This window comes from Bubalus bubalis, chromosome 5 (assembly GCF_019923935.1).
Source record: "Bubalus bubalis isolate 160015118507 breed Murrah chromosome 5, NDDB_SH_1, whole genome shotgun sequence".
NCBI lineage: Eukaryota > Metazoa > Chordata > Mammalia > Artiodactyla > Bovidae > Bubalus > Bubalus bubalis.
In genome coordinates, this window is record NC_059161.1 from 39,581,000 (window position 1) to 39,601,045 (window position 20,046).

General features: G+C 43.3%; 1 protein-coding gene across 10 annotated transcripts in view; it reads left to right on the forward strand.

The window, feature by feature from the left end:
- VPS13D (vacuolar protein sorting 13 homolog D) overlaps positions 1 to 20,046 on the forward strand; it is a 274,134-nt gene that overhangs the window by 18,488 nt on the left and 235,600 nt on the right. For 9 of the 10 annotated variants that reach the window (XM_025285916.3, XM_025285915.3, XM_025285913.3 and 6 more), the window contains exons 6-17: positions 1,811 to 1,927; positions 5,249 to 5,353; positions 6,545 to 6,715; positions 7,106 to 7,206; positions 8,319 to 8,487; positions 10,668 to 10,769; positions 10,907 to 11,108; positions 12,142 to 12,321; positions 13,534 to 13,664; positions 14,497 to 14,572; positions 15,012 to 15,182; positions 16,345 to 16,475. In XM_025285916.3, coding sequence (XP_025141701.3) covers positions 1,811 to 1,927; positions 5,249 to 5,353; positions 6,545 to 6,715; positions 7,106 to 7,206; positions 8,319 to 8,487; positions 10,668 to 10,769; positions 10,907 to 11,108; positions 12,142 to 12,321; positions 13,534 to 13,664; positions 14,497 to 14,572; positions 15,012 to 15,182; positions 16,345 to 16,475 — 1,656 coding nt within the window. Of the gene's footprint in view, positions 1 to 1,810; positions 1,928 to 5,248; positions 5,354 to 6,544; positions 6,716 to 7,105; positions 7,207 to 8,318; positions 8,488 to 10,667; positions 10,770 to 10,906; positions 11,109 to 12,141; positions 12,322 to 13,533; positions 13,665 to 14,496; positions 14,573 to 15,011; positions 15,183 to 16,344; positions 16,476 to 20,046 lie in introns of those variants that run through there. The other variant, XM_006076790.4, reaches the window with a different exon arrangement.

Sequence of the window (20,046 nt, forward strand, 5' to 3'; positions counted from 1 at the left end):
ATGTAGTTTATGGGTTTGTGTAGTCTGGACATTTCATATCAGTGGAGCTGTACACTACGTGGCCTTTTGCATCTGGCTTTTTAGCATAATGCTCCCAAGGTTTATCCATGTTGTGGCATGTATCAGTACTTTATTCCCTTTATGACTGAATAATACATTCCATTGTGTGGATTGCCAAAGATGAACAAAGCTGGAGTGAAGTTAAAGTGGTGAAAACAGACTTTATTCAGTGACTCCTGACAGTAGGGGAAAGAGCAGAGCTCCATTCCATCTTGTACAGAGGTGACCAGGTGTTTTAAAGGGAGAATGAGGGTGTGTGTGTGTGCGTTGGTGAGGGTGGGGTGGGCAGGGCTCAGGAGGAAAATTACAAAGGGTTGGTCAGTATGGATGTGATTAGGTCAGCTGTATCTGCTAGCTGGACTTCTCTTCTTCCATAGAGATGGGCGACAGGAGCCCCTTTCTTCCTGACGATTGCATTTCAGGGGAGTGGCTCTTAGGTCCTTGAGTTGTAGGAGATACATCACATAGGGACAGCGGAAGGAGTCACAGCTGTAAGCCCTTTTTGATAAATGCTCTAAGAAAAGGGAGGGGTGGGGGTGTACGCTATTGTCAGATGTTGGCTGGAGCAGACAGCCGTGAGCTTTTCCACATAGGAACTCAGGAAGGGGATGGAATGTCTGTCCCAGGGACACAGCTTGAGGCTGCTGGAAGCCTTCTTTAAAGTTTCAAGTCTTTTAGTGGAGGTGTTTGAATGGAACGTTCATACCTAGAGTTTTTGCAGTTCTCAGGGTAGACCACATTTTGTTTATCAGTTTATCAGTTGATGGGCATTTGGGTTGTCTCCACTTTTTGGCTGTTAGGAATACTGCTGTTGTAAACATTCATGTATCTGGTTTTGTGTGAACATGTTTTCATTTTTCTTGAATACATACCTGAAAGTGGAGCTGTTGAGTCCTATGGTAACTATATGTTAAATTTTTTGAGAAACAGTTTTATAGTTTCACTGGTAATGTGTGAACATTTCAGTTTTTCCACATCCTGACCAGCACTTGTTATTGTTTGTTTTTTAATAATAGCCATATTAGTGGGCACAAAGTGATACCTCATTGTGATTTAGATTTGCATTTCCTTAATGGTTAATGTTGTTGAGTATCTTTTCAGGTGCTTATTGGCTTTTTGTTTATCTTTTGGAGAAGCATCTATTCAAACTCCTTTTCCATTTATAAAAATGAATTCTTTACTGTTGAGTTGTAAGAGTTCTTTATATATCCCGGATTCTCGTCCCTATCAGATACACATGACTTGCAAGTGTTTTCTCCCATTCTATGAGTGGTCTTTTCACAGTCTGTTATTTTTTAATTCATTGAAGCAGAGTGCTTTTTCAGTAGCCCTACTGTAGAGGCACAGGGAAATAAATAAGATCAGAGTGGAAATGCCCTGCTCGTATTCCTGTGTCTAGGTTTGAGAGCACAGGGACCAGATGAAGATATCATAAGAGAGGGAGGGCCATTTGTCTAGATACAGTGGTACTACTTTCCTTCAGTGTTTAAGGTGTTTTCTGAAATGATTCCATGGAAGTACCATTAACTCTCTTCTTGAGTTGGGACTAATCAAAAGAAATGTCATTCATGTCCAGTTTGTGCTTCTGACTCTTAGGAACTTAGAGTATTGGGTGTATTTACCCAATATTGGGTGTGTTTGTGTAAAATACCTGCTGTGGTTTACTTGAGTGGCTCAAGCACAGTTTGACCCCTGCTTATAGTACTCTACTTGCTGCAATTGTCTAAATGTGTTTTTTTCTCTCCTGCAGTTAAAAATTCAAGATGTCCATTTGCGCTTTGAAGATGGTATTACCAACCCTTCCCATCCTTTTGCATTTGGCATCTGCATTAAGAATGTATCCATGCAAAATGCCATGAATGAGCCTGTGAGTATGAAATACACCTGCAAACCAGGAAGAAAGCACCAGGTCTGGGGCATTTGGGGCTGTGCCTTGAGTCCTTTCATGTTCTGTGAGATCACCATCTTTTTTTCCATGTTCTTTGGCAGGTGTGGATGTCTTTTGTGTTAATTTCCTCTGACCTGTCGTAATTTCACTCATCCATCAATGTTGGCACATTTTACATGTGAAGAAACTGAGGTGCAGAAAGGATCTCATTTTTTATTTTCTTCTGTCCTTACATGCACTCTCGGGATACACTCACTCTGTTTCAGGGTTTTGTCAGCCACCTGGGAATATGTGCCGACAGCATCCACATCTTGAAAACCATTCTGCACCCTCTTCCAGTCTTCAGATTCAAGGTTTTTTCCTATGGACGCCTTTGTGGTATTTCGTTTAGTCACTCAGTTATGTGCGACTCTTTTGCAACCCCATGGACTGTAGCCCACCAGGCTCCTCTGTCCATGGGGTTCTTCAGGCAAGAATACTGGAGTGGTTTGCCACGCCCTGCTCCAGGGGATCTTCCCAACCCAGACATTGAATCTGTGTCTCCTACATTGGCAGGAGGGTTCTTTACCGCTGGTCCATCATGGAAGCCTGTGATATTTTAGGCTTGTTATAATCAAAATGATCCCATTATATTCCAGCTGCCCATTTTGCTTCCCTGAAACCAACTTTTTTCCTTTTTTTCTCTGACATGTTACTGCATGTTACAAACAAACACATGAAAACTGACTTTTGAGCCCTTTTTATGCCAGACACTATTCTTAGTGGTTTACTTGATCTTCTGCATTGAATTCTCATTACTCTTCACTACCACTGTTATCCTGTACTACGGCCGAGGACACTGGGGGGCCCACAAAGCCTAAATATCTGCTCTCTCCGGCCCTTTACAGAACAAGTTTGCCTCCCTTGCTTCAGACCACGTGTTCTCACCCATGACACTCGTCTTTAGACGCCTGTGCTCACTTCTTCACTTCTTATTCCTCAGCTTCTGTATCCACTGGTCACAGTGTCCTGCCAGTTTTCCCTGCAAGGTGTCTCAAACATGGCTCTTCCACTCCCCCTCACTTCGACTGTCTGACTTAGGATCCTGTCAGCTTCTGCCTGAGTCAGTAAGCTCCTGACTTCCGACCCCGCTTCACTTCTGTCCCAGGTTCTTGATTCGCCCTGTGCCAGGGCTTCTCAGCCTTTCCCACGTCCCGGCATACAGAGGAGAGTGATGGCGTTTGTACGGGACACAGGGGCAAGTGGAGGTGGCTGCTTGGGGCTGGAGGTGCCCTGCTCAGAGCAACCAAGTGCAGTGGATCCTCCAACAAGATGGGCTTGAACACTGCAGGTCCACTTGTCCACAGACTTCTTTTTAAAAACATAACCACAGTATCACATGATCCTCTAGTGCAGAACCATGAATAGGAGGGCTGAGCAGAAAGTTATATGAGGATTTTTGACTGCCAGGAGGTTTGACACCCGTAACTCCCAAGTTGTTCAAGGGTCACTATATTCCTGAACTGTAGCTTGATTCTGCAGACTTGCTTCTTATCTTGACAAACAAGATATTGACTCCATTTGGGGTAGAGGGGAGCTCCACCTTGCACTGGTGCTCAGAATTCCCTTTCTAAAACACACAGCTGGTCCTGGCACATGCCTACAGCAAAGCCCTCAGTGGTTTCGTGTCCCTTCACATGTGACATCCAAGTTCCTTGGTGTGACAGACTTCTTACTGTATTGGTTTCCTAGAGCTAGATAACAAATTAATCACTAACTAGATGGTTTCTTCAGTGCTGGAGACCAGAGTCCAAGGTCAAGGTGTCGGCAGAGTTGGTTCCTCCTAGGGACTCTGAGAAGGCAATGGCACCCCACTCCAGTACTCTTGCCATGAAAATCCCATGGACGGAGGAGCCTGGTAGGCTGCAGACCATGGGGTCGCTAAGAGTCGGGCACGACTGAGCGACTTCACTTTCACTTTTCACTTTCATTCATTGGAGAAGGAAATGGCAACCCACTCCAGTATTCTTGCCTGGAGAATCCCAGGGACGGGGGAGCCTGGTGGGCTGCCGTCTATGGGGTCACACAGAGTCGGACACGACTGAAGCGACTTAGCAGCAGAGACTCTGAGGGAGAAACTGTCCCCTGCGTCTCTCCTTGCTTCCCGTGGTTGCCTTGGCTTGTGGGTATATCACTCCAGTCTCTACCTCTGTCTTCACATGGCCTTCTCCCCGTGTGTCTGTTTCCTCTTTTAAGGACACCAGTGATTAGATTAGGGCCCACCCCAATCCCCATGACCTTTTTTTTTCCACAAAGAATTCGACAGTTTTAATCATATAAAATAAAATACAATGAAAAAACATATTGCTCAGGGTCTACCCCGATCTAGATGACCTTATTTTTTTTCACAAAAAGTTCAGTTTTAATCATATAAAATACAATAAAAGCCGTATTGATCTTCTTTCTCTAGTTGTTTTAGGTGTGAGGTTAGGTTGTTTATTTGAGATTTTTCTTGTTTCTTGAGGTAAGATTGTATTGCTGTAAACTTCCCTCTTAGAACTGCTTTTGTTTCATCCTGTAGGTTTTGGATTGTTGTGCTTGTATTTTCTCTGGGTATTTTTTGTTTTCCTCTCTGACTAGTGTGACCTTATTTTAATTTGATTATATCTGCAATGACCCTATTTCCGGGTAAGTTCCCCCACTCACAGGTTCTGGGACAACATGAATTTTGTGGGGTGCAGGGGGGAGCTTTTCAACCGAGTACACCTAGTAACACTCCAACCTACTTTTCTCAATACTCAAGTAACTCTCCACTCCTTGTGTGTGTCGGTACACATGTCCAGTACTGCCCCAGCCCTGAACATAGCGCTTCTGTACACGTTTCCCAGTACCGGCCCCACCCCTGAACACAGCACTTCAGTTACACAGATGTATTCTCTGTCCTTTGAAGCAATGGGGCCTATTATGTCATTGGCCCCATTCCTTGCAATGTGTCCCATACCTTGCCTTCTACCCTCTGTCTGAAACATATATATATATAGCTTTTGATACCTATCTGCCCAGTGGTATTTTTTAGTTATTTGCTTGTAGCATCTTATATATTCTTCCTCTGCTTTCCTCTGCTTAATTACATTTGTTCACATGTTTGTGTTTCCATTTAGCTAGATTCTGAACTCTGTAAGAGCAGAACCATGTTTTCATTGTTTTGTAACCTCAGCACCTTGCAAAGTGCCCTATGCGTGATTCGTCACTAGTGGCCTGTTGAATGAATGAATAGATTCGTGAATAAAGAATCATGCTTTCTTCCCTGTCTTCCCTCAGGTACAGAAATTAATGCGGAAAAAGCAATTAGATGTGGCAGAGTTTAGCATCTATTGGGATGTCGATTGCACTTTATTGGGGGATTTGCCTCAGGTGGAGTTACAGGTATGATTCTTGCAGGGCTGTCTTATAACACAGCACAGCAATAAAGTGTGTAGGATCATGGCCATGTAGGGTTTTGTTCTCTGTGTCTCTTTTTCTGTTCCCACCTGCTTTCCCTCCTTGGCATCCATTCTTGAGTATGTATGAGTATGTTTTCTTGAGGTACTTGCTATGTCTGTAACTCTAAAAAATATATAGGGATTTGTGTATGTTTTACATTTATAGTGTATAGATTTGTTTTCTTTTTTTTCATTTAAAGCTCCGTTTTTAAGATTCATCAGTGTTGCTGCTTATACTTCTGGTTCATTGCTTCTGTTGGATGGTATTCAGCTGCATGCACTTAACGTATTATTGTTCTCTGGTCTCTTGGCCACCATTGTACACCCAGGTTTTCAATGAATGAAGCACCACATCTGACTCTTAAGAAGAGATTTCTTACTATGTTTTATGTTGAAATTTCACCTTTGATGGCATTCCTTTAAGAATACTTAGAATGTCATTGTAAATCACTGGATGTAAAATATTACCATTTGTGAAGGATATTTAGAAAAATCTCAGTTTAATCTTTTTGTAAAGAAATTGTAGGTGGTTTTAAGTGAAATGGAGAGAAAGTTCTCATATTTCCCTCAACCACGATTATCCTTACATGCTATTGTACAGAATGGTTTTTGTTTTGCCAATTTGATTAATTAAATGCTGTGCATTCATACAGTAGAAGAGTATGCAGCTATAAAAAATAAAGGGCAGAGATCTTTGTAATGAATACATAATAGTCTCTAAGACACAGTATTAAGTTTTAAGAACTAAGGTAAAAAAGCATGTGTACCTTCTGCGTAAGACTGGTTTTAAAAACCGGAAAGTTATGCATTTGCCTGAGTCTGTACAGAATGCTTCTGGTGGAATATGTAAGAAACTGGTGTCATTGGTTGCCTCAGAATAGGGTAACTGGGTGACTGAAAGAAGGAGTAGGAAGGAAGTGATTTCACTTTTTTACCTTTAAAATTTTAAACTGTGTGAATGTATTACCTGTAAGAAATATAAATACAAATTTAAAAATGCTGGAGAGCTTTAGATTCCCAGTTTTCTCCTGCTTTTGGATTCTGATGTCATATGCTGTAGATTAGACAACATTGCACCAGGTGACTCAATCTGGGAAACATCTGCTGTAATGACAGCCATTCTTGTAACACTCAGGAGGCCATGGACAGGAGCATGGAGAGTCGTGACCATCACTACATCTTGGAGCCCGTGTGTGCATCTGCTCTTCTGAAGAGAAACTGCTCCAAAGAGCCTCTGCGCTCTCGGCACACTCCCCGAATCGAATGTGATATTCACCTGGAGACCATTCCCTTGAAACTCTCTCAGGTACTCTCCTCCTTCCTGTCACTTCTGCTGGTAACTGGGGTGTTGATGAAGGGTCCCCTCGTAGGAAAGGAAGTGCGCATGAGACCAAGCTATGGTGGATGCAGAACCCACTGTCTTTGTACACATGGGTTGGATGTGTCTCAGGTTAGTTTGATTTGATGTTTTTAAGTGCTGAACGAAGAGCATAAGAGAGACAGTGAATCTGTGTACTTAGCTGATAGTGTTCAGAGAGACATGCTGGATAGTGCTGGAGTTTGGTCTTGCAGTTGGCACTGGATTTCAACTCACTGGGTTGACTAGTATGACTTGTCCCTGTGATGTGTAATGTCTTTACTGAGCAAAAGAAATTAACCGGTTCTAACCTTGTACTGCTTAACTTCTAATAAAAAGCTGCAGTACCGGCAAATCATGGAATTCCTCAAGGAGCTGGAGCGAAAGGAGAGGCAGGTGAAGTTCCGAAAATGGAAACCCAAAGTGGCCGTGTCTGAGAAGTAAGGCTTGTCAATTAAGTGTTGTGTGTGGAATGCATTTTCTAGAATGTTCTTTTTTGTATATAGATCAGAAATGTGCCTCACTGTCTTTTTCACGTGGTTGAAGATAAAAGTATAGTCGATTTCTCTGGTTTTTAAAATGCCATTTCTGTTATCATTGTTATCACGCTATCGTGTATCTCTGGCGTCATGGGTTTACTCTTCCGTCAAGCATAAGGGAATTTAGATGGTCCTCTCAGTCTCAGGTATGTTTCCTTGGTGGTTCAGTGGTAAAGAATCTGCCAGCCAGTGCAGGAGACACAGGAGACTTGGGTTCGATCCCTGGTCCGGGAGAAGGAAATGGCAACCCTGTCTAGTATTTTTGCATGGAGAACTTGATGGACAGAGGAGCCTGGTGGGTTACAGTCATGGGGTCGTAAAGAGTCGGATACAACTTAGCAACTGAACAACAGCAACAACAACTCAGTCTCAGGTAGCAAGGAGATTAGCCTTGCTCTGGTGGGATCTGACTGTCTGGTAAATATTTTGTAGCACTCTTGAACCTACTCCCTTGTATCTTTTCTCCTAACCAGTTTGGTCAGCATTTATGTAATACACTTGATGACATCTATAACATAAATGTCCAAAGCATCACAGAGTCAGACATGACTGAAGTGACTTACCAAGCACATAGGATAAATAAATGTTTTCATGTAGATGTGCTCAACTTGACCAGTCAATATATTAAACCTTTTTTAAAGACCTATGTATTTCCAGTCTTTCCTGAAGTCTTCCATTTAAAATCTTTAACAGTCAAATCCTTGCTGATTATCTTACAATGGTATTTACTGTAAAGCCATCACTTGATTATCTGTCGGTGGGAGAGGCTGATGTCATGGGTCATTCAGACCAATTGAGTAATGTACTATTATCAGTGTATCTATCGAGGATGCAGTGGATTAGCTTTTCCCACAGGTTGAAGTTAGCCTAATATTATTTGAATTTGAGGCATAAAGTGATGGCCGAAGAGAAGAGATGTCCAGAATAGGAGTCGTGTGCTGTGGATTGCCCTGGGTCGATAGCATTTTCATCGCTTTTGCTGTAAGTAACTAGATGGCTATGAAATGTTTCAGCTGCCGAGAGTGGTGGTATTTCGCTTTGAATGCCAACTTGCACGAGATCCGGGAGCAGAGAAAGCGCTGCACATGGGGCTTCCTGTTGGGCCGGGCCCGTGATGCCGTGTCTTATACCGACAAGTACTTCACCACGTTGAGAGGTGGCTTGCTATCTGCAGATGACAAGGTAAGGGGTGTTGTCTTGCGTTTCTTGTCTCCACTCAGAGGGTAAGAATGTCTCTTCAAGACTGAAAAAACTGGAATCTGTGAAGAAATAAAAGTCTTTGTTCGGGATCATAGTTTTTTAGGATAAAGTTGGCCTCACTAGGGTGAGAGCTTCTTGGAAGGCCAGGTTTTGCCTCTCTGCAGGAAGCTTTCTCCACCTTCTGTTGCTAGAGGGGAGCTGGCCCATGGGCTGGGAGGAAGGAAAAGGGGCCGTGGTCCCACCAGGTCCCCTGGCTCTCTGTGCAGGGCCCAGAGAGACTTTGCATCTGGTCACTTGTATTGAACACCTGATCCTAACTCTTTTCCTCACATTTTCCCTAATCCCGACTGACTTGATGGACCCTGGAGTTTTGGGGGTAGAGCCTAGGCCGAGGGTGTGCAGCGAGGGGAAGGCCAGCTCCAGTTTCAGTTACCTGCAGGACCAGAGACCCTTGGAGCTGGCAGTCCTAGGGTCCTGGCCTGGAGCTTCCTCTAGTTCCAGTCTGTCTCCTCTGTCTCCTCGGGGAGGGCAGTGGGGAGTGTTTTTCTCCTTGATTCGTTTCGGTTTTGTGAGCGTCAGTTTTTGTAATAGCAATTTAGACTAATTTTGGCCTGGGTATTGTCTCATTTTACTCTCTCTAGTAAACACTTCTAAGCGTCCCTTTAACACCTGTCTTAGCTTGGGCTGCTATAACAACATTCCACAGGCTGGGGCGCTTTACACGGTGGATGTTTACTTCTCACAGTTCTGGAGGCTGAAATTCCATGATCGAGGTCCCGGCAGATTCGGTTCTTGGGGAAGACCATCTTCCTGGTTTATGGGCAGCCGCCTTCTCCCTGTCTGCTCACGTGGCCTTTTCTGGGCAGAGAGAGAGAGCTGTTTGTCTTCCACTTCCTACAGGGGAGCTAGTCCCATAATGATGGTCCTGTCCTCATCACCTCATCTAAACCTGTTCACCTCCCATGGGCTCCACCTTCAGATCCTGTCACGTTGAGGGTTAAGGCCTCAACATGTACATACTGGGGGGACACATTCAGCCCGTGAGAGCACCCCATTGTAACCAGTGGCAGTGCTGCATCCTTGGGTGTTCTCACCTGTCTTGCTGGCACCCTGAGGTATGACCCACTCTGCTAGTGCTTCTTTCATGAGTGTCAGGTGTGGTTACTGACATAGAAGCCTTAATAAAAGGATGGAATAAACCAGACCTTTTGTTTTGGATAGTTTTCTTAAAGGCATAGGGAAAGATATGCAGCAAGGGAAAAATCTAAATTACAACTGAGGTGAGCAAGTAAACATGTATAATCTCCGTTTCCTTAATGGCAGAGTTTAAGGCTTCCCTGGTGGCTCAGATGGTAAAGAATCCACGTGCAGTACAGAAGACCCAGGTTCCATCCCTAGGTCGGGACGATCCCCTGGAGAAGGGAATGACAACCCACTCCAGTCAGTATTCTTGCCAGGAGAATCCCATAGACAGAGGGGCCTGGTGGGCTATAGTCCACAGGGACACAGAGTCCGACACCACTAAGCGACTAACAACTTTCACTTTCAAGAAACAGCTTAAGAGAGCTGACTCCGCTTTCTTGCACATCTTTGTGTGTCGCTGGCCACTGTTGTTCGTTCTTAACTAGCATGAAACGAATGAAAATGACCACTTCCTTGCTAATGTCCCACATGAAACATAAAGAAGCTGGAGGCCTGCACACGTACTCTGTAAACTAGGTCCTCAGTTTCCTTCTCTGACTCGGGAAGATTAACAACCAGCCACCGACTTGAATCAGTTGAGGTAACGCATGTGAAAGCACTTTGTAAACTGCCTTTGCTGAGCAAAGGATGGGCTAGTCCAGCAACACTTGTCCTGCAACACTTGTCCTGCAACACTTGTCCTTCATGTACCTGTTAACAACTCAGTACCACTCTGCTCTCTCTGCACTTCCTGTTAGTCTCAGGGTACAGGTAGGATCTACCGGGGTTATACGGAAAAGCTGTTTGAACCAGAAGCTTAGCGGTTATGGAACTCACTGTTTATCTTCATGGTTTCTGGGTCTTGGAAACATTGGAAACATTGGGGGCCAGGTGGGTTCCTTTAGTACTGGATGGGTTCGTGATGGTGTCCACTTTCTCTGCAGCCCTGACACCTGTTTTGTCTGTCTTCACCCGAACAGGAGGAAATGTATCGGATTGAAGAGGAGCAGAGCTTTGAGGAACTGAAGATTTTGCGTGAACTGGTGCATGAACGGTTTCACAAGCAGGAAGAACTAGCAGAGGTAGGAGATCCTCCGAGAGAAGCTGTGTTCACACCCAGCATGCTGAGTGCCTCTGGGGGCACAGAGAATGAGGAGTGGCACCTCATGCCCTGTCTCTGTCTTTGGTCCTCACGTGTGCTCATTTTTGATTGACACAGAGCCTACGGGAGCCTCAGCTGGATCCTCTGGGAGACTCTCCTGGAGACCCAGGCCCCGGGGGAGGCAGCGGGATGCTGCAGTACCTTCAGTCCTGGTTTCCCGGCTGGGGTGGCTGGTACGGGCAGCAGAGCCCTGAAGGGAAGCCAGTGGAGGGCCTGATGGCAGAGCCGCAGGAGCAGTGGACTCCCGAGGAGATCCTGGGTAAGGCGGGAGCTGGCTTTCGTGTGCCCTTCTTGATTACAGTGAAGGGAGACACTTGGTTCATGGTTCACCTATTATTTGTGAAACTGGCCCATGGTATATTTCAAATTAAAAAAAAAAAGGTAGACATTTGTAACAGTTTGTCTCATGTTTATAGAGGCAGAGAGAGGTTTTTAAAAAAAATAATTTTCTTTATTTATATTTGGCTGTGCTGAACCTTTGTTGCTGTGTGGGCTTTTCTCTAGTTTCAGCTCGTGGGCTTCAGTAGTTGTGGCACGTGGGCTCGGTAGTTCCGGTTCCTGGCCTCTAGAGCACAGGCTCAATAGTTGTGGCCCATGGGCTTAGTTGCTCTGCAGCATGTGGGATCTTCCCGGACCAGGGATCAGACCTGTGTCTCTTGCATTGGCAGGCAGATTCTTTACCACTGGACCTTTAGCGAAGCCTGAGAGTAGGTTTTAAGAGATATTTCGTTTACAACTCCATTACTGAATTTGAATATTTACATGGTTTCAAACAGATCTGAGTGGCAGTGACTGTAAGAGAATTAAGTCTGAGCCAGTTCAAAAGTTTGAAACCCTGAGGGCTTGAATACCAGTCCAGAATCACCCTTTAGACTCAGGCTGTCCTGTGTGGTAGCCATAGTCACAAATGGCTATTTAAAGTTATTCAGATAAAATAAGAAATTCACTTCCTCAGGTGACTAGCCACACGAGCCACCGTGCTCAGAGCCTCCTGTGGTTAGTGGCCACCATGTGGACAGTGCAGTGTATAGAGCATTGCACTGTGTTGGGCAGTGCTGCCTTATACTGTAGTTTACCATGAATTTGACATTGCCCCTCGTTTGACAGTAAGTTGATCAGAGCCCTTATAAGGCAGTTAGAGTCGTTTCATGTTGGTGAATAAAAGTCACCCATGACTTTGGAGTTCTTTCCTAAAGGGGAGATCATAGTTATATCATATCATTGAGACTGCCATCAGTGCTTTTTAAACTTTCCCACGTGTTTTCTTAAAGCCTCTTCTTCCTCATGTTTAGGCTCCGAGGAGTTTTTTGACCCTACTGCGGACGCCTCTTGTATGAACACATACACAAAGCGAGACCATGTCTTTGCGAAACTGAATTTGCAGCTGCAGCGAGGGACTGTGACTCTGCTGCACCAGGAGCAGGGGGCTCCCCAGAGGAACCAGAGTGCTTTCATGCAGCTTGAGTTTTCAGGTGCTGCCCTCAAAATGCTTCCTGATGCTCTCTATCTCCCCAGACACCAGTCCACTTGAGTCTTGGTATTTGTGGTAGTTCTGTTGTAGAAAGTTGCCTTGAGTACTGAGTCATGGCCCCTAGGGGGAAACACAAGGTTAGGTGTCTGTAAGCATTTGGTGATCACATTCATCAGTGGATAAATACATTGTTCTCTGTGTGTGTGTGTTTAATGACACCTTATTTAATACATGTTGTTGATTCGTTAATGGATCTCATGGCCAGCGACACTGAAACTGTAACTGATGTCTGAGTGAAGGTTATCTACTACATGTATTTCCTCTGTAAAACACAGCGCTCCCGCACTGTGCTTGGGGGCCCTTTTAAACAGCGAAATCCCCAACAAACAGCACAAAAATGCCAAAAGCTGGTACTAATTAGATCATGATAAGGGCACTGGTATGAGCTGAAACAAGAAGGCAGAGTGTTGCCTTGTTCAACTTTAACTAGAAACACCCACTTCAGGTGACTTGAATTTTTTGCTGCTCTGCACATGTCTGCAGAGCACTGTGAATGTATTATTTTTGGGGTTACAGTAAATTTTAGTGAGTAGGTGAATTTGCAAATATGGAATCTGCAAATAATGAAAATTTTTTGACTTCTTTTTGTGAATTTGAATTGAACGTATATAAATAAATGCCCAGATGTTAGTTATGTCTTCTCACAAATAGATTTATTGTAGTTCATAAAACAGCCACTTATCTGAGGTCTGGTGGTAGTTTAAAGGCAAGTGACCAAAAAAAAAACACGCCGGTTTTTGACTGGCTTTGACTTTGTAATCTTGAGAGCTGAGAAGTCATAAACTTAGTGTGAACTAGCAGATTGCTTGAACTAAATTGTGAAGTGCTCTGTTTAAAATTCATTGTGTTAGAAAGCTTCTGATATTCCTTACAAATTTATGTCAGTGGACAGGAAAGCCTGGCATGCTGCAGTCCATGGGGTTGCAAAGAGTGACTGAGGGACTGAACTGAACGGAAGTAGACATATAGATATGTAGATAGGATTATTTTGTTCCAGTTTGAAGGAGAAATAGTTCATGATATCTGATAGTTCACTATAAAATCTAATATTTTTATATTAGATTTTATAATATTTTTATAAAGTATCTAATACTGTGAAAATACTTAAGGCTATGGTGGCATAGTATCAGCTCTTAACATTTATCTTCTGTAGGTGTAAAACTTCTAGCAGAATCTCTTCCTCGAAGAAACTCCTCCTTGCTCTTAGTCCGGTTGGGTGGACTCTTTCTTCGAGACCTGGCTACAGAAGGAACCATGTTTCCTCTTCTGGTCTTCCCTAATCCAGTACGTATAGCTGTATGATTTGTTCAGGGTGTTGGTGAATTACCATCTGTTTTAGGCAAGCAATTACTAATATTAACTTGATTTGTTCCGATATTTGATCATTTTGAGAGAGACACGCTGATCAGACTATAACTAGAGTTAGATAAGTTTTTTGATTTTGTTACCATGTGTTGGTGGGATTTATGGCAGTGGCTTCCCCCCACCTGGTGTTGTAGCCACCTTAGAATAGTTGCCTGGATTTGGAAGAAAATGCTATCAGCACGACTATTTCCTGCATTTCAGGGTCAGTGTTTGAATTTTCTCTGTATCTTGACAGTGATTTTCATGCATTCTGATCCTTAGTCACCGATAGGACTTCTCATCTCTCTAGAGTTACAGAAGAACCACTTCAAGTTTTCTCTATATGTGTACTTTTTTATATATAATATTCTTCTTAGACGAGAAGATCTTTGATCTTACTGAGTTGGCAAAGATATGATCAGAAGAGTTGAATCTTTAACTCCTTATTATGCTTCCCATAACTTTTCGGCTTAGGGGGTTGGTGAGAGGGTGGGAGGGCAGAATAAAAGTGTGAAAAGCTGTGCACGTCCAGTCCTCATTGAGCAGTAGTTCATGTAGTGCCGAGTGCAGAGCAGCACGCTGCCTATATAGGCTGGGGAAGGCACAGACTGGAGGGCTCGGCCTCCAGGTCTGCATCCCCTGATGTCACGTGAGTTTTGATTCGACTGTGCTAAGTGAGAGTGACGCCAAAGGGTAAGATGAGAGAGAATGTGTGCACGGTGAATTGGCCCCTCTCACCCTGACCCTTATGTGTTTTGTGTGTGTTCATCAGCAAAAGGAAGTTGGCAGAGTCTCCCAGTCTTTTGGACTCCAAACAACATCTGCAGACAGAAGCCATCATTATCCTGGTAAATCATCATGTGTTCTTAAATTCAACCTTAAAAATGCAATGATTACAGATCAGTAGTCTTGGTCAGAGGTCAAAGAGGGAGTGAGTCCTGTTTTGTGCCCATGGGTTTGCTGTGTGGATCCTTATCTGACTTGGAGACGCCCCTGTGCTCTCCCTTGACTGGTGAGTGACTGGGGCAACTCACAGGGCCTCCAGGTCTGGGGTTCCGTGATGGGAGTGAATACAACAACCTGGTCTTGAGGAGTCCTGTTGATACCTAGAGGCAGTCCTTATTGGGCTCTCTATTTTATAAAGTTTTTGAAAATGAGACTTAATTGGAAAATAATTGAGGAAATGTCTCTTTTTTCCCCCAGAATTCTTTGCCAGTTATAAAGAATAAGGTGATTGTTTTGCTGTGTTCTATTTATTTTTTTTTCCCTCTGGTTCTTTTCCTCTAGCTGCAGACCCAGATGACCCGGTTTTTGAGATGCTGTACGAGAGAAATCCAGTGCACAGCCATTTTGAGAGGCGGCTGAATGTCAGCACAAGGCCCTTGAACATCATATATAATCCCCAGGCTATTAAAAAAGTAGCAGACTTTTTCTACAAGGGAAAGGTTCATACCTCAGGTTAACTTTTTTGTTTGATTATGTTACTTTCTAATGACCTCTTTGTTGTCGCTTCTGGGACAAGGTTTATTATACATTCTGGTGACCTGGTAGTGCTAGAAAAGACCTGACAGTAAGTGGAAGGGTTGTCCTTCGATACTGAATCAAAGTGAATATCCTTGAAAAGTTGCTCTTCCAAGAGGAATCAATGACTTAATATTTTTTCTTTCTTTGCCTTCATTTAGCATGCATTGTAAATACTTTCCATTACGACAGTGGTTTCCTTGGCTAGCCAGGATATTTTAGGCCAGAGAATTTAGGAGGAATGTTCAAGAATTTTCTCCTAGATGAGAGGATCAGTGGTCTGTTTTACTTGTTTGGTGCAGCGATAAATACTGCAGAGGTTGTCATTGGACTCTTCTGTGTCATCACTGGTTTACATATGTCTGCCTTTGTCTCCCAAAAAGATTTGAGACCGTATGTGCAAAAAAAAGCAATTCTGTTGATAGAGAAATCGATAAAACAATAGTGCTGAGTTGTTTTAGTTTTTGATCCAGTTTTTGAGTCTTTTCATGTACATGAATGTGCGTGCATACTTAGTTGCTCTTTGCAACCCCGTAGACTGCAGCCCACCAGGCTCCTCTATCCGTGGAATTTTCCAAGCAAGGATACTGGAGTGGGTTGCCATTTCTTCCTCTAGGGGATCTTCCCCACCCTGGGATTGAACCCAATTTCCTTCATTGGCAGGTGGGTTCTTTACTACTGAGCCCTCTGGGAAGCCCCTTTTATGTAGACGGTGACCATAGATGTCTTGGCTTCATTGCTCTGACACTGATAGAACGTAGAAGGCAAATCCTCCTCAATTCCAGTTTCCCTTTCAGTAATGATCATGCTTTTAAGGATTTTGAAATATAATACTTTAGAATCTTTCAGAAAATGATTCTAGAAATTCTAATAACTTAGATACCCATCTCTTATGTACTACCTTTCTCTGCATGGCTGTCCCTCACCGTCTTTGCCACATTCCTGTAACCCCAGCTCAGGCTGGATGGAGTAAGGAACTCTTGTTGTACAGACTGTTTTTTAGCTTTGGTGGAAATTCCTGGTGAGAATAGATGTTGCAGCGCTTTCTTTCACCCAACCATAAGAACATTCTGACTCTTGGATATTTCCAATCTTGCAGGTTTTGGTTATCAATCTGAACTTGAGTTGAGAGTGGCTGAAGCTGCTCGAAGACAGTACAACAGACTGAAGATGCAGACCAAGGCGGAAATCCGACAGACTCTTGACCGATTGCTAGTGGGTGATTTCATTGTAAGTGGACATAACGAATGCTCCTTTTGGGGGTGGGGGTGGGAAGAGGAAGGCATTCTTTCTGGGAAGTTCTTTAGTAGAGAATCATGCTTGTATCAATTATACTAATAAGTAAACAGAATCTATGAAGTACTTATCAGCTAGCAAAAAGTAAAATCCCATGTCTTTTACAGTCAGGGTGTAATAAATAAAAACAAATGACGGAGACTAGATCATCTATTATTTCTTCCTTGTTTCCGTCTTAGAACATTCTCAAGACTTGTCTTTGTTCCATTTTCTAGACTTGACATTTTGTAAATATTTCAATTAAGAACACCCCCTTTTACTTACTGTTATCAGAAGAAAAACTATTGGAATGATGCCCCAGTAACTTTTTGTTTTAAAGATTTGTTTGTTTACTTTTTTGGCTGTGGTGGGTCTTTATTGCTGCATGTGGGTTTTTTCCGGTTGAGGCGAGCGGGGTCTACTCTGTTGTGGTGCACGGGCTTCTCAGTGCAGTGGTTTCTCTTGTTGTGGAGAATGGGTTCTAGGTGTGTGGGCTCAGTAGCTGTGGCTCATGGGCTTAGTTGCTCTGCTGCATGTGGAATCTTCCCGGACCAGGAATTGAACCAGTGTCCCTTGAATTGCAAGGAGGATTCTTAACCACCAGTTCACCAGGGAAGCCCGATACCTCCATTTTGATTCCTGGGAGTGATGATCACTTTGTGATGCCGAGTGCCCAGCTGACACGAGGACGCTTGTGCACAGGGAGAGCCAAGAAACATCTCAACAGTCCAGCTAACCTGAGTTTCTGACCCTGTGGCCTGGGGATGTGCTGCTCAGATACAGCAGTAGGTGTACCACTCAGAGGGTAGCTTGTAGTTGGTGCAGAGCCAGCTGGGAGTGTAAGGGATGGCAGAAATGTTCAGGGGCAACACTTAGGGGTTTGTAGTATGGGATGCAGAATTTGTTCTGTTTTTTGTTTTTGCATGTGTTTCAATACAAATAACAGCATTTAGTACTTCTGATTATCTTAGACCAAGAGGTTTCTCTTTCATGGCATTTATATAAATTATCTTTTACTACTGCTACTGCTGCTAAGTCGCTTCAGTCGTGTCCGACTCTGTGCGACCCCATAGACGGCAGCCCACCAGGCTCTCCCGTCCCTGGGATTTTCCAGGCAAGAACACTGGAGTGGCTTGCCATTTCCTTCTCCAATGCATGAAAATGAAAGTGAAAGTGAAGTCGCTCAGTCGTGTCCGACTCTTAGCGACCCCATGGACTGCAGCCTTCCAGGCTCCTCTGTTCCTGGGATTTTCCAGGCAAGAGTACTGGAGTGGGGTGCCATTGCCTTCTCTGATCTTTTACTACTACGTATAATTTACCAAATGTTACTATTACTACATGTAATTATATAAATTATATTATATCTATATAGTGTATATAAAATGTATAAATTATATATTTGCAATACTAGGACATGGAAGCAACCTAGATGTCCATTGACAGATAAATGGATAAAGAAGTTGTGGTACTTACACACAATGGAATATTACTCAGCTATGGAAAGAAATGCATTTGAGTCAGTTCTAATGAGGTAGATGAACCTAGAGCCTATTACACAGAGTGAAGTAAGTCAGAAAGAGAAAGATAAATACTGTATATTAAGGCATATAAAGGCAGAGGAACCAGAGATCAAATTGCCAACATCCGCTGGATCATCAAAAAAGCAAGAGAGTTCCAGAAAAACATCTATTTCTGTTTTATTGACTATGCCAAGGCCTTTGACTCTGTGGATCACAATAAACTGTGGAAAATTCTGAAAGAGATGGGAATACCAGACCACCTAACCTGCCTCTTGAGAAACCTATATGCAGGTCAGGAAGCAACAGTTAGAACTGGACGTGGAACAACAGACTGGTTCCAAATAGGAAAAGCAGTATGTCAAGGTTGTGTATTGTCACCCTGCTTATTTAACTTCTATGCAGAGTACATCATGAGAAACGCTGGGCTGGAAGAAGCACAAGCTGGAATCAAGATTGCCAGGAGAAATATAAATAACCTCAGAAATGCAGATGACACCACCCTTATGGGAGAAAGTGAAGAGGAACTAAAAAGCTTCTTGATGAAAGTGAAAGAGGAAAGTGAAAAAGTTGGCTTAAAGCTCAACGTTCAGAAAACGAAGATTATGGCATCTGGTCCCATCACTTCATGGGAAATAGATGTGGAAACAGTGTCAGACTTTATTTTTCTGGGCTCCAAAATCACTGCAGATGGTGACTGCAGCCATGAAATTAAAAGACGCTTCCTCCTTGGAAGGAAAGTTATGACCAACCTAGATAGCATATTCAAAAGCAGAGACATTACTTTGCCAACAAAGGTCCGTCTAGTCAAGGCTATGGTTTTTCCAGTGGTCATGTATGGATGTGAGAGTTGGACTGTGAAGAAAGCTGAGCACCGAAGAATCGATGCTTTTGAACTGTGGTGTTGGAGAAGACTCTTGAGAGTCCCTTGGACTGCAAAGAGATCCAACCAGTCCATCCTAAAGGAGATCAGTCCTGGGTGTTCATTGGAAGGACTGATGCTGAAGCTGAAACTCCAATACTTTGGCCACCTCATGCGAAGAGTTGACTCATTGGAAAAGACTCTGATGCTGGGAGAGATTGGGGGCAGGAGGGGAAGGGGACGACAGAGGATGAGATGGCTGGATGGCATCACCAACTCAGTGGACATGAGTTTGGGTAAACTCTGGGAGTTGGTGATGGACAGGGAGGCCTGGCATGCTGTGATTCATGGGGTGGCAAAGAGTCGGACACGACTGAGGGACTGAACTGAACGGACCTGATGGAATCTGGAAAGATGGTACAGACAGTTCTACGTGCAGGGCAGCAAAAGAGACACAGACATAAAGAACAGACTCTTGGACTCAGTTGGAGACAGTGAGGTAGGATGATTTGAGAGAATAGTATTGAAACATACACATTACCATATGAAAATAGATAACCAGTGCAAGTTTGATGTATGACTCAGGGCACCCAAGGCTGTTGCTCTGTGACAACCTGGAGGGATGGGGTAAGGAGGGCAGTGGGAGGGGAGTTCATGATGGAGGGGACACATATATACTTATGGCTGATTCACATTGATGTATAGCAAAAACCATCACAGTGTTGTAATTGTCCTCCAATTTAAATAATTTGAAACAATATATAAATTGTTAATTTTTTACTGTATATAATCCTCTTTGATAGCATTTATATAAATTAGCTAATTTATATAACAAATTCATGGGAAGAGCCATTAACAAATTAATGAATTGTCCCTTTTTTATATTTCAAATGTCAAAGCTTATGTTTTTCAGTAAGATATTTTGGCCTGAAAGTTCGTGCTTAGCAATGTCCATGAATAAATAAAAATATTTAGATTTCTCATTTATTTGAATTCCATAATTTCTACAATACTTTTAAAGTATTAAGTCTTTAGAAATAAGACCTTTCTTAAACCATCGATCATCAGAATCAAATAGCAAGCAACGCCCAAACCAGTGATTTGCACATTTTTCTCGCCCACTTCAGCCATTTGCCTGTGGTAAGGT